At 33.3% G+C, this 15,177-nt stretch overlaps 1 protein-coding gene across 1 annotated transcript in view; it reads right to left on the bottom strand.

Annotated features, from left to right (window-relative positions):
- The window catches only part of SLO2 (slowpoke 2), a 377,835-nt gene extending 370,521 nt beyond the window's left edge, over positions 1-7,314 (bottom strand). Inside the window, exon 1 of the mRNA XM_072544101.1 lies at positions 7,218-7,314. Coding sequence (XP_072400202.1) covers positions 7,218-7,314 — 97 coding nt within the window. The remainder of the gene's footprint in view (positions 1-7,217) is intronic.
- Between the last annotated feature and the right edge of the window lie 7,863 nt (positions 7,315-15,177).

The following is a 15,177-nucleotide window of genomic DNA, read 5'->3' as shown; positions in this document are numbered from 1 at the left end:
CTAAATGACACATCAGTGAACCACGTCATCATTAACGGTATAAATGAACTTTTTACCGTCCCCAGCAGCAGTAGTGTCGTGAGTAGTGAACAATGTAGTAAAAATATCTAATGCTTAGAAAACTGAGACCATGGAAGCCCTGAATAAGACATTTGAGAGTATGTACAAATGTTGGTGTAGTGAAAATCGACGTCACTTCTCCTCGAACATCTGGAAAGAGTAGAACTAATCTGACTTTACAAAAGCAAGTGTGACCCCAAAACGTCGTCAAAACAATAAAAATATATCCAGGAGTGGATGATCGATTGTTTAAAAAAAAAAAGAGTTATAGTAAGCAACAATATTTGAGGACTAACATAAAAAGCAAGGGAAGAAAATAGAAAAATCGATAAGGCTTCTGAAGGAATAGTCATTGATTAATCTTTCAACAGGCGCATCCACCAAAGTAACTAGAACGGTCGTGCGAATCTACGACATACGCATTTTTATAATATTTTGAGCAATAATTGAAAATAACGTTAGTATATAATATTTATTTAAATCTACAGAGGGCTATTCTAAAATATTGGGAGAGACAGGAAACCACTATAGAAGTAACAATCTAGACATTTCCGTTGTAATAAGGTATTGAAAATCTCCAGTAAAGTTTAATTTCAAATTTAATAATTCTAACATGAATTCATTGTTAGCAGCTTAAAAATAAAAATTTAAGTTAACTATTGTCATTTTATGGGTATAATTGAGTTTTATGAGATTTCCAAGAATAAATTGCTTTAATCTTTTTTGTAAATGCTTCATAAAACGAAGATTGTATGTTTTCAATATGATCTTCGTCCCTAGGTTCTGACGCATTTTGTTTTGAGTCAGAATCCCCTTCAGATTCCTGGATAGCTTCCACTTTATTGGTGCTACTATCTTCTATATAATTCTTTATCACTCAGATCACCACCTATGATCATATTTTTATGTGCTTCGACATCTTCTGGATTATCAAAGTTAAAACATTTTTTCTAGTAGCCCTATTGCCAAAAAAGTACATTTTTGTAATCATTGCATTTAACATTATATATATATATATATATATATATATATACATATATATATATTATTAGTTTATAATAAACCTACATAACAGGTCACGCTTTGTACCAAATTCGATAGAGGTTGTAACTAATGTTACCTCTATATTTGTATCGCCCATCTAAAAAAGTGGCAGTATAAACTTATACAAAAGTTATATAAAATGTATTATATAAAGTATATTAAAAACTTCTAAAAGTACTAAAAAGTATCAAGAAATGCTTTTATGGCCTTGATCTCAATGAAGGCTAATCCCCAATCGGCACCTCCATGCGGTAGAAGACATACAGCACTTAAGTAGATAGCTTAGGAGGCTAACGCAGATGGGGACCGAGTGTTTGTGGGTATAAGCATTCAACGTTATTCTTAGGAGTAACGCAAGGGCACCCAGTCCTGAGGAGGAGAAATCGTCCCCGAAAGCGGATGAACGATATCCCGTCGTCAAGGGCATAGAATGCGAAAGGCAAGTGGGAAACCATCGCATTAAATTTCCAAGATAGGTAATATGGCAAGTCAAAATCAAAACGTGGTCCCTAGTTCCCGGCAGGCGTTCAATCGTCAAGGGGTGCTAAGAATCTCCGGGAGGAAACTTAAAATTGCTACGTGGAATGTTAAAACTTTATATAGATCAGGCAAACTAGCAAATGCTGAAAACGAGATGAGACGAATGAAGTGGGACATACTTGGTATGTGCGAGGTGAGATGGAAAGGAGAAGGATATGTGGATACAGTAAATGGCAACCGTTTCTATTATGCAGGCAAAGATGATGATGCCCAGTCAGGTGTAGGAGTGTTGGTAACAGCATCCATGAAACAACACACGTAAAGTTTCCTACCAGTCAGCGACAGATTAATGATTATCAAATTAAATGGACAACCATTCGACATCAATATAATACAAATATACGCACCGACAGCGGATAGCCCAAACGAAGATCTTAAGTTATCTATTCCGATATTGAAAAGATCAAAAAACACATAAAGTTTGACGACATCAACATATTTATGGGAGATTGGAATGCCAAAGTAGGAGCAGAAAAAGTCGACTCGATCATTGGCCCATATGGTTTAGGAACCAGGAATGAACGAGGCACACGCTGTGTTAAATTTTTCCAAGAGAACAACCTGGTGGTTCTTAACACATGGTTTAAATTACCTAAAAGACGTCTATATACGTGGAGGTCTCCTTAAGATTGCGAAGGAAATATTGTGAGGAACCAAATTGACTACATTACAATTAACAAAAGGCTCCGTAATGGTATTCTAAATGTAAAAACGTACCCAAGCTGTGACATAAATTCAGACCACAATCTGTGACATAAATTCAGACCACAATCCCGCAGTCGCAACTATCCGATTAAAATTTAAAAGATTAGACAAGGCTAAACCCAGTCAGAGAATAGCATGGAGTAGTGCTGACCAAGGACAGCAACAGAAGTATGAAGACATGATAGACACTTAGTTAGAGTCTAAGACAATAGTTCCCACTAAGAAGAAGACAATAAAAGAAAACATTGAAGACATGTGGGAGAAATTTCCGAAGTGGAAATTGAAACGTCAATAAACGTATTTTAACCTTTAATTGTGGCTTATTCCCATTTAAATATAAATTAATGTGGGAGAAAATTAAAAATACTGTCTTGGAGGCAGCAGACCAAAGTATACAGAAAGAAAACCGTAAACATAGAAAACCATGGATGACAAACGAAATATTACAAATTATGGAGAGGAGATGGATGGTAAAAAACAAAAACCCAACAAGATATAAAAAACTTTACAGGGAAATTGAGAAAAAAATAAATGTATCTAAGAAAGAGTGGATGAAAAAAAAATGTAAAGAAGTAGAAGATTTGCAAATAAAGCATAAAGATAGAGAGAGAAAGAGAGAAAGAAGTAGCTGGAATATGTAAACCCAAACATTAGGTGCACAGAAAAATTTCAAGGGGGGTGTGCAGTCCTAAATTACCCCAAACTTTTGAGTACGTTCAAATCAAATAAATTTTGTGGCATGATTGTCATGACGTCAAGAAAATATGTGGATAAAAATTTGATATAAACAAGAGAATGTAACTGACTGTATAGAAAAAAAAAAATAAATTAATGATCAAATATATAAATAAAATATTAAGAATTACCTAAACAATGTTTTGTCAATTTAAATAAACTAAAACTAGGTCAAATAGGTTAATACTCGTTAAAGTTATAACAAATATAAATTAAGATACAGAAAATGTACTTACTAGATCTTTGATTTTTGATAAAATATAGTTGCAGTCGTTCCTTAAAAGTATTTTCATTGACATAGTATTCAACGCGCACCCTGTAACAAAAAGTAAATGTTAATATTTTATGCTTAGTCCAAACTAATCAGTATTTTATATATATATATTTTTTTATTTTTTAAAATCGTACAGTCAGGTTAACCACCAAAGTCGTTAGCAACATTTATTAATGATTTATAATGAGTGATAATAGTTTTATTTAAATAATTAATTAAATTTTTAGGGTATAATATTCTCACCATATTATTTTTAAATCACTAAAAAAATTGTTATTGTGTCTTATCATTGAAAATATTTCACATTATATTATAAGAAGTTTGACAGTAATATTGGTTTAGCAGATGCCATATAATTGAATATCTACAGTAATCATTTGGTAATTAAATTGAACGATGGTATGACATGATCGAAGTCTGGGGATCTTAAACTTTAGATATTTAAGTGAGCACTATGCCCCAGGAATCAAAGGATTTAAAACTCGGAAAAACTATGCATTTGTTTGAGCTAGAATATTTGGGGAAAGTCAATAGAAAATGCGTACCATCTCATGGGTAGCGAAATACTGCGTTTTGGTTTTTTATTAATATTTAAGCAAAAAAGCGACATTTTTTATTCATTTTAATATCGTAAAAAAACGTTCAATAGATGACTTTCTTGAAGATACTTGCTTTTTCAAATGAGATTTTTTAATTAAAAAAGTTTATAAACGAAAAATCCTATTACACATTAAACCCGAAAGTAAGCATGTTTTTTGATTGTTTCTAATGATAAAAATAAACAATAAAAATAGTCAAAACATATTTTGCAATATAAGTTTTTATATAGTTACTATATGGGCAAAAGATGTCTCCATTGGTCGATTAGTCCTTTAAAAATATTTTAACAAAAGAGGCCATTTTTAAACGGCTTACAGGTGTTTTGTCAATACCTAAAAGGGTTTTGGTCTTATTTTCTTCGTAATACCTCAAATTTTCATGTTTTTAAAAAAGTATCATCATCATCATTGGTGCTACAGCCCTATAAAAGAGCCTCGACCTTCCCAAGTCTATTACGCCAGTCAGTTCTATCGATTGCCAACTTTTGTCAGTTTGCTGCGCCTGTTTGTCTACCATCCTCATCTACACCATCCCTCCATCTGAGCTTTGGCCTACTCCTACTTCTACTTCCCATAGGTTGTGAGATAAGCATTCTTCTAGGAGGGTTGTTCTGCTGTGATCTTGCCAGATGTTCTGCCCATTTTAGTCTTCCTATGTTTAAAAAGGATACTACGTCTTTACCACCAAATATATGTTTATATCTGTGATATATCTCGTAGTGTACCTCCTACTCCAAACACCATTTTCACAGATGCCACAGAATATTCTTCTCAGGATCCTTCGTTAAAATATAACAGGAAATTTTCATCTGCCTTGGAAATGGTCCATGTCTCCGACTCATATGTCAACACTGGTTGTATAAGGGTTTTGTATATGTTTTTTTTTTGTTTTTGGCTTAAGTTTCTGCTTTTTATATGTCTACTCAGTCCAAAATAGCATTTGTTTGCTAGGATTATTCTTCGCTTGGTTTTTTCCGTCATGACGTTCTCCTTGGTGATCAGGAAGCCTAAGTATGAGAATTTGTCGTAGTGAATTGGTGGCCGATGTTTCTGGCTCTATTGTTGGGTGTTGATGCCATTATCTTAGTTTTCTTCTCATTTACTTGCAGGCCCATATTTTTTGAGGTGTTTGACAAGGTCGTTTACATTTCTTCTAGCTTGCACGTTGTGCGGGCAACTAGGTCAACATCATTTTTAAAAAAGTATATTAAGTTTTAATTGTTTTCTTACAAATAATTGATGCAGAATGAAGTAGGTACCATTTTTCGCCTTATAAATATTTAAATTATTTGCGCCATTTTAAACTTGACAAAAAACACAACTTTACAACAAATGCATTATCTGAAAGGATGGGAAAAAACACATCTTAAAAAAAGTTCGTACAGCTCATAGAACTGAAGGTAATTTTTTTAATCGCCTGCGCAAATATTACTAAACACTAAGAACTGAAATTTGGACAGTTTGTCAATAAAGTTTCAGTGTTTCATTTAAAATTTAATCAAGTTTAATATAAATGCATAGTTAATATTATGAAAACGTTAAAATCAATAAATCAAAAGAAAGGTCGCCGAAGCCGTATGGTGGGAAAATTTCTTTCAAGCTCATGAAAACTGAAAACTGAAATTTCAACATTTCAACTCTTGAAAAATTTGCAATATTTTGTGTTCTAACTACTGTACAACCTACTTTGTGTCCATACTTGTCCAATTCATCCACTCCAATTACAATATCATATTTCATGTCCTCAATTATAAAACAATTTATCAAATATTCTTTACTTTTGAATCTCAATGTCAAAACAATAGCCTCATTCGTAGTAGAAATTTTTTTTGAATTAGCACTCACTAACCTTATTCGAGAAATATTATACTTTTGAGAATATCGTCCATAAATCATTTATCAATTGTTTATTAACTAATGATACCTTTGAACCAGTGTCCAAAAGTATATAAACCCTTTTATTTTTAATATATCCATGCACCATAACCAAATTATTTCGCCCTTATTCAATCTTTTTTCCAGCTAAAGTGATAAATTTCCTAGGGTGAGTATCTCTATCTATCTATATAAGGATTTTTACAGCTGTCGCCGCCTTCCTTCTTTCAGCCAACGTCTCCAGTCCTTTCTGTTCTGCCATTCTCCATGTCCTCGTCCACTTCATCCCTCCATGATCTTCGGGGTCTACCTCTTTTCCTCCTTCCTATTGGGCTCCGATCCGAAATCTTTGCTATCCACCTTGTATGATCTGTTCACCTCACATGTCCATACCAAATTATACGTTTTTCTTCGATGTAGCTGAGTATGTCTTGTTCTACTGCCATTCTTCATTTTATCTCCTCATTTCTGATGCGATCCATTTTTGTCACTTTGCAACTTCATCTCATGAACTCCATTTCAGTTGCTGTGATTTTGGACCTGTTTCGTTTATTTATTATCCAATTCTCTGCTCCATAGGTCATTATACTGAGTACCAAGGCGTTATACATTCTCATTTTTGTATTTCTGGTAATCTGTATATCCCACAGTACTCCGTTCATTTGTTTAATATATGTTCTTGTCTGTGCTAATCTACTGGTTATCTCTTGCTCAGTGGTTCCATTTTTTGAGAGTATGAATCCTAATTATTTAAATTTGTCAGTGCCGTTAATTTCTCTATTATCGTCCATTTCCAAGTTTCTCACTGGTTCTTGCTCTATTGTAAAATATTCGGTCTTTTCTAGATTTGTTTCCAGTCCATTTTTTGTGTATTCCTTTTCTAATTTTCGAAGTGTATATAGCACAGATCTTCTTAATCCTAAGCCGTTACCACTTGGTCATCTGCAAAGCTTAATGTGTACAAGAAGTTGTCCCGGATTGGTATTCCCATCCCTTGACATTTCCTTTTCCATGGTTTTAATATTTGTTTAAGGAATATCTTGAAGAGTGTCGGAGATGTAGAGCATCCCTGCAATAAGCCTTTTGTGGTCTTAAATTCGTTGGAGTATTTATTGCCGGTTTTAACTCTTACCTTGTTATTGTTGTAAAGGTTTTTTACGGCTTCTGATATGGTTGACTGTTATAATTTCTCCCATTGTTTTGAAGTCTATTTTGTTGATATTCATTTCTATTCTGCTCATATCTATTTTGATTAATATTATTTGGATATCTTGGTCCTCCATTATCTCTATATCCATTTTATCGGTAAGGATTGTCAGTACGAGCCGGTCTTTAGTTAAGTGTGAGGTTTGTTTGGTTGTTCCCATTGTTTTTCGTTTGCCTACCTTTCCTTCTTTCGTTTCTTCGGACCTCTTTTACAGCTAAGAACTGGCATAAACTATGCATGTCTCTATATCCTTGCAAGGTGACATAGTCTTCCATTGTATTATCAAATTAATATAAATTCAACTAGCTGTTCTTCCGAATAATTATAATTTAAATATTGCCCACTGGTATACTAGTAATGCATATCCCTCTTCGGATATTCCTAGTTTTCCATCATATTTTCCATTTTGTAGTTTACTATTGATGACCATCTGTTTTTCTTTTCCCCAATAATACCTCAAAAATTTCCTTTCAAAATCTTCCCAATCTGATAACTTATTTTGCTTACTCTCGAACCATAATGCTGCGCCTTCCTTAAAATGATTCCTTATCGTATCTTTAGCCTCTTCAAAATCTTCGTATCCTTGTTTTTTTATTTTTCAGCATCCTAACTAACGGAACTGGGTGCTGTTTCTTTATATCCCCGCCAAATTGGATCTTACTTTCTGCTCCAGTGTGTATAATCACTTGTCTTCTTTCTCCAGTATTTTGTTGTGTTTTTACTTTCAATAATTTCTTATCTAATTTTCCAATCTATCCTCTATTTTCTCGCCTCTATCTTCTACATGTTTCTCCAATTTCTGTATTTTCTTGGTATGTTTTTTTACATTTTGGCTAATTTCCTTTGTTTTCTGCTCTACTTCATGTTTCACCTGTTGTAAATACATTTGTACCTCCTCTTGATGTTCTTCTAGTTCATGTTCCATTTGTTTAAAAGCTAGACCTTGTCGCTTAATATTTTTCTATTCTTTCTGCTTGTCTTTTATTGTTTTCTTTCTGTCTTTCACTGTTTTCTTCCTGTGTTTGTAGCATTTGTAATATCCTGTCCATTGTGGACATTTCTGTGCTACTCTTCTTAATTGTTTTTTTTTTTTTTTTTTATTTAAAGAAACAAAGTCGCATCCACCCAAAGGTTATTAGCGACACTCCTGTAACATTTGTAATAATATTAAATTAACGTTTGTAACAGTCAATCATTGTAACAATTAATTACAATTTGTGAACAATTGAACATTTGTAACAATTAATTAAGTTAAATTTTGTGTAACATATTTATACATTTTAAGTAACCTAATAAATTGTCCGGAACTAAACTTTTGTTGAGTAGTGCTTTCAGGTTATTTGGCAAATTGTAAGACTGTCTTTGATTTACATATTTAGGACAGTCTATCAAGAAGTGCTTTATACTGTCTACTGTATTGCATGCTTCGCATTTTGGTGGTTCACTATTTGAGAAGAGATAGGCATGAGTATACCTACAGTGTCCAAGTCGTAGACGTGTAATAATAGTTTGGCATCTTCTACTTCTGGCAGTGCACTTCCATGAAAAAATATCACTTTTGATGGTTCTGAGTTTCGAACTAGAGTCACTCCACTCCCGATTCCACGCACTTAACACCTTATTTTTGAAATAAACTTTTAGATCGCCTGCGATACTCCGACACTCTGTTTCTGATACGTCACTGGTGATAGCGTTACGCGCACTAGTATCTGCTTCTTCATTCCCTTCTATGCCTATATGAGATGGTATCCATAGGAAGTGGACTCTTCTGAAATTTTCTTGAGCTTTCATTAATTCGGCCCTGATAATTTTCTCAATGGGGTGTTTAGGGTATACATTTTGCATAGCTTTGACTGCGCTGAGAGAGTCAGAAAGGACTAGACAACAAGGGATGTTTTTAATATTTACTTGCTTGATGGCTTTGAGCAAACCAAATAGTTCTGCAGTATAGATGCTTGAATTTAGAGGAAGTTTAAATTGAAAAGTGTCATTTGGGGTTACCACTGCTACTCCAACGCCAAGTTCCCCTTTGGATGCATCTGTATAAATTTTAATCCACTCATTGTATTGTTGATCTAGGATTGAATTTAGTTTAACTTTAAAAATAATAGGACTAGTTTCATGTTTATTATATATGCTTAACGCTGTAATGACTTTGGGCTGTTCAATAGTCCAAGGTAGATAGTTATTGGTATTCGTTTGAAATACTGTTGGGAATTGAATGTTCAGTCTGGAGCTATATAATCGGATTCTCTCGTAATAAGGTTTGGGAGCACGGGGCTTATTATTGTAATAATTAATATATTTGTTACTAAAAGTATTACAGTAGAGGGGTTTTTTTATATTTGAGGCTATAGATGTAGCATGCGCTAGAGCTAAGTACATTCTTCGGTAATTTAGAGGTGGTTCGCCGGCTTCGCTCAGTATGCTTTCGGAGGGAGTTGTCCGGAAGGCTCCGAGTGCAATTCTAATACCAGCGTTGTGTATGCTGTCAAGTTTTTTAAGTAGTGTTTTTGAAGCAGATGCATATGCAATTGATCCATAATCTAATTTAGATCTAATTAGTGTTTTATATATTCTCAACAGAGTTTCCTGATCTGATCCCCAATTTCGGTTTGCCAATGTTTTTATTAGATTCAGTCTTTTATGACATGTTAAAACTGTTTGTTTTATATGTTCTTGCCAAGTAAGTTTTTGATCAAACCACATACCTAAGAACTTTGCCGTTGGTTTAAATGGTAGCGTAGTGTTGTATAATTTTAATGTAGGGGGCATTGATGAGACCTTTTTGGAGAAGAGTATACCTGATGTTTTTGTTACTGAAAATTTGAATCCGGTCGTTAGAGACCATTGTTCTAATTGGTTTAGAAAACATTGCAAAGCGTTTGTCATTGATTCGGTGTTATTTCCTTTGATATAGACAACAAGGTCATCTGCGAAAAGTCGAGCCTTTAGAGGTTTAGTAAGGTTGTTAATAATATTATTTATTGCCACTAAGAATAAAGTAGGGCTTAGGACTGATCCTTGGGGTGTTCCATTTTCTTCACTTTTCTCCTCTGAGTAAGTATTATGTACTCTTACGCAAAAAGATCGGTTCTGTAGAAAGTTTTTAATAAATTTCAGGCAATTTCCACGAATATTCCATGAATGTAGTTCTTTCAGAATATTGAATTTCCAACAAGTATTAAACGCCCTTTTCAAGTCGAAAAATATTGCAATACAATGTTGTTTGGTTGCTAGCGCTTCATGAATGTCAGATTCTAGATCAAGAATATTGTCAATGCCCGAACGATTTTGTCTGAAACCGTTTTGTTCCGGAACTAAACGATTTGATAATTCTAATGTCCACGTTAATCTAAGATTTACCATTTTTTCCATCAATTTGCTCATAGAACATGTTAAGCTGATTGGTCTGTATGAGTCAGGTTCTAGGATTGATTTTTGAGGTTTTAAAAAAGGTAATATAATAGCTTTAGACCAAATTGATGGAAATTTATTATTTTGCCAAATTAAGTTAAAAAGTTGAAGAATAAATAATTTTGCTGAGTAAGGAAGATGTTTTAGAAATATTGCCGGGATATCGTCTAGGCCCGGGCTAGTATTTTTTAATTCGGATAAAGCATTTTCCAGTTCTTCAAAAGTGAAAGGTAGATCTAATGGATCATTTAAATTGTCATTTGCAAAAAGATCAGTATTCTCTATTATTATTTTCCTTTCAAGGAATGTATCACTGTAGTTACTGTTTGAAGACATTTCTCTAAAAGATTCAGCTAGGGTATTAGCTATTTCTTGAGGAGAAGTTGAAATCCTATTGTCAACTTTTAATTTAGAAATCATTGGCGTGTATTTCAGACCAGAAATTTTTCTTATTTTTTTCCATACTTCGCTGACAGGAGTTGAGGTATTTATTTCTGAAACATACTTGGACCAGGAAGCCTTCTTAGCTTGTTTTATAATAAGTTGTGTCTTAGCTTTAAGTGATTTGAACATGGTTTTATTTTCAGGTGTTTTATGTCTTTTATATTTATTAAATGCAGTTTTACTTGCTCTAATAGCTGCTCCATACTCTGAGTTCCACCAAGGTACAGGAGTCTGATTATTCTTTGTCTTTTTTGATTTTCCAACGAATTGCTCAGCACTACTTATGATAATGCTATTCAAATTGTGTAAGGATTCATCAATGCTTTCAGCTATTTTACAGTTCGGCATTGAGTTGTCGATATAATTTTCGAATTTTAACCAATCAGCAGTTTCAGTTTTCCATCTGGGTATGAAAACGTCATGGGTCAGAGCCATAGAGTTTTTTATTACTATAGGATGGTGGTCGCTCCCATAAGTGTATTGTAAAACTTCCCAAAATAATCGAGGTGTGAGTGCAGGGTCACAAAGACTTAGATCAATTGCTGAAGAATTTCCGGTATTAATGTTAAATCTGGTTGGAGATCCGTCATTAAGAAAATTCAATTGAAAATCTGAAATTATATTTTCGACAATTTTTCCTCTAGCATTTGAATAAGAGGAGCCCCAAATAATATTATGGCTATTAAAATCTCCCACGATGATGCGAGAGGATGGTATTTGATTGAATAACTCCTTTAAATCGTTGTACGTTACTTGGCGACTGGAGGGTAAGTAAACGTTGCAAATAAAATACCTGTTTGATGATTGTATTTCCACGACTACAACTTCCAGATTTGTAGTCACTGGAAATTCTTTCGCCGATAGTGATTTTTTTACTAATGTGGCTACTCCGCCTGAAGAAAAATTATTATTTGTTATCCTGTCTTTGCGAAAACAGTCATATTGGTTGGAGTTATATTTTTTTGGGGGATTCAGATTAGTTTCCTGTAGGCATATTACATCAGGAGATTGTTCACCAATTAGATGATGGAGCATAGCAAGGCGATGGAAAAAACCATCAATATTCCACTGAAGTAGAGACTTGAATTTAATGTTGACTTAACTGAGATGTGTCACTTTCCGCTTCCGATGTCTCACTGTTAAGATAATTATAGATTTTTTTCCTTATGGACGTGAATTTACGTTTTATGGATCTTTCCTTTAAATGGGGATAAACTTGACTGAGCATATCGGACAAAGCTGATAGGTCTGTGGTATATTCTTTAATTGTGGTTATAGGATCTGTTGACCCCGTGATATTCATTAGGAGCATGTTAAGTTGATCAACGTTTAGAGGGAAAGGTAGAGGGTGATTTTCTATGAAGTTTTTAGCAGGGTCAAGTAAGAGAGAAAATGAGCATTCAGAAGTGCTTGCTGAACTAATTTTAGCTTTTTTAGATTTTGCTTGGACTTTAGGTGGTGGAAAAATGTTACATTCTTTTGAAGATGGATCTGCTTCAGGTGAAATAATTTCATCAAAGTTTCTTTTTGGTTGATTAATTATGTGACTGTCCTTATTTGATGCATCTACTTTGTTCGGTATCTCCGGGATATTAGAAATAGACATTTGTTCACACTGGGAAGGGTTTATGTCATTGGATGCTTGCAAGGATATATTTGTTGCGCTGGATACCGATGCTTCATTGTTTTGGTTGGGGTTTAGTTGAGCTAGTGGTTCGGAGCACTGTGAAGCGATGTGTCCTGGCTTCTTACATCTAAAGCAAACTAAACTGTCTTGAGAAATGAATATTCTATATGTCGTGTTGTCAAAAACAAGAGTAAATGACTCTGGTAGTGTTAGATTGTGTGGACTGATATAGATTTGTCTTCGAAAACTAAGGATGTGATTGTATTCAGGCATAGAAGCACTTATTTTGAGAAAGGTCATGGGGGAGACAGGAACTATGCCGATTTTTTGTAACTCATTGATAAGCAAGTCGTGCGGTATTGAAGGACACACGCCGGAGAGCACAAGTCGTTCCGCTGGTGTAACTAACCTTCTTGCTCTGACAATTTCACCTTGTATTTCTATTTGACCATGATTATTCATAAAATCGTCCACTATTTGTTTATTGGATAAATACATACATATGCGATTATTAGACAATCTAGAAGAGAAGATTATATTCTTCGGTTGAATTATATTTCCAAGTGGGAGAAGGTAGTCTTGAAGTTTGGTGTTTTCTAAGGCACTAAAGATAATTGCTTGGGACTTTAAAGGAAATTGCACTCTCGACGCTGCCGATGAGTATGACTGTGATGTGTTTATTTGTTTTTGATGGTCTTGTATTGTAGAACTGTTGTGTGATTCCATGTTTAAATTCATTTCGATAAACGTTTATGAAAAGTAAGTCCGACTCTGTACACCTGCTAAAACAGGTATATCGGTCTTTACTAAAAGCGGTTATTTGCTGGTAAAACTGGATTTGTTTATTGACAACAATAACAAATAATTGCAATTTGCTGATTTGAATGCTAATTTAACTGGATATTATGTAAAGAGTTTGTACACTTACAGTTTATTCCAATATATCACTAAGATTCACAATTTATAACTTACATTAAACTTTGTTAATGTTAAAAATATTCGGAGCCCACATTGAGTACAACATTATAGTTATCGATGCAGAACCGAACTCCCTTCTTAATTGTTGTTTCTGCAATACTATTTTCTTCGTCTACATTTTCTATTTCTTCCTCGCTATATCATTCTTCGGTCTCCTTATGTCTTTTGTTGTTTCTTGTTTCCATTTTCCTTCTATTTTTCTGGTCTATACAATGTGAAACTACAGCTCAATTGAGTTTTAACATCAATTAAGTTTTTTTTATATATTTAAAAGACTGCAATGCTTGGAACTACTGCTAAATAAACAATTTTATTGAAATTCCCCCACCATGAAGATTCGGCGACCTTTCTTTTGGTTTACAACTTCAACAAGTTGCAAGAATATTAACTATGCATTTAAATTAAACTTAATTAAACTTTAAATGAAAAACTGAAACTTTATTGACAAACTAAAAAAAAAAAAAATAAAAAAAAAAAAAAAAAAAAAAAAAATATCTCTGGTTCTATTCAGATTTGGAAATACTATTGTTTTACGCAGTTCGAAATCCAGATGCATCCCCAACCAGTAAAAATACGAAAAAGACGAACTAAAAAATAAAAGAGGGATGTCATGGTGAAAACAAACAGTTAATCTAATGGTAAAATTTAATTATTTCCTATACAGGATAGAATATGAACCTATAAATTATTATAATATATATATATATATATATATATATATATATATATATATATATATATATATATATATATATGTATATATATATATATACAATCAAAATAAGTAAACAAATAAATTAAAATTTTAAATACATTATAATTTTCCACAAACAATACATCTGAAAGGAAACGTAACTTCAAAATTTAAATATTTATGTAGTTATAAAGATCTCCCAATAAAGTTGAGAGGTCGTTAAGTATGACTTAACTAAATTAAACTTGTTAGTTACTTACATAAACTTATTCAATTACAAAAAATTGTAAACGAACTAAAAATTTACATTGAACCAGGTAAGTATACAAATTATATAAGTTTTCTAATAAATCAGAGCCGCTCCTTTGTGCTTTTTAAGTAAAAAAATAATCATTTTCTTGCTTGTAAACTCCGGTTCCTATTTAAATATTAAGAGAGACAAAGTAGTAAGCGATTTTAATAGAAAATCGATTTATACAGAATAAGTTCATTGAAAATACTGTCCGTGTGAAATTAATACAGTTTTTAATTATCTCGAACACATTTTGGAAAAGCTTTTACTACTGAGAGCATGACAACTTCGCTACAAGTGATTTTTGATACGTGCGTGATTTATCGATTATTTAACTTCCATACAACCAGTATCTGTTCCTGTGTAGATATCTATGTAGACCATAAGGATCTGGAATCCTGGTAAAATCTAATACAAATAATTGACTACAAATATTGTATTTGATTCTTTTTCTTTTTTTTTTCTTTTCAGGGTTCGCTGTTAAACTAATTTTCCCATCAGGTCTTCTCCAACTAAACCTTTCTCTCTCAAGTACTCTGTCACAGAGTCCTTTCATCTTCTTTTTGGTTTTCCTCTACAGCTCCTTGTATCAACTTCTAACTGCTCTATCCCTTGTCCCACTTAGTTTTTATTTCTACTAAACACGTCGTTCCTGATCCTTTCACTACTACTCTTACCCGACATCC

The sequence above is a fragment of the Diabrotica undecimpunctata genome, chromosome 9 (assembly GCF_040954645.1).
Source record: "Diabrotica undecimpunctata isolate CICGRU chromosome 9, icDiaUnde3, whole genome shotgun sequence".
In the NCBI taxonomy this organism is placed as follows: domain Eukaryota; kingdom Metazoa; phylum Arthropoda; class Insecta; order Coleoptera; family Chrysomelidae; genus Diabrotica; species Diabrotica undecimpunctata.
Note: the sequence above shows the minus strand (reverse complement) of the source record. Positions and strands in the feature narration are given on the sequence as shown.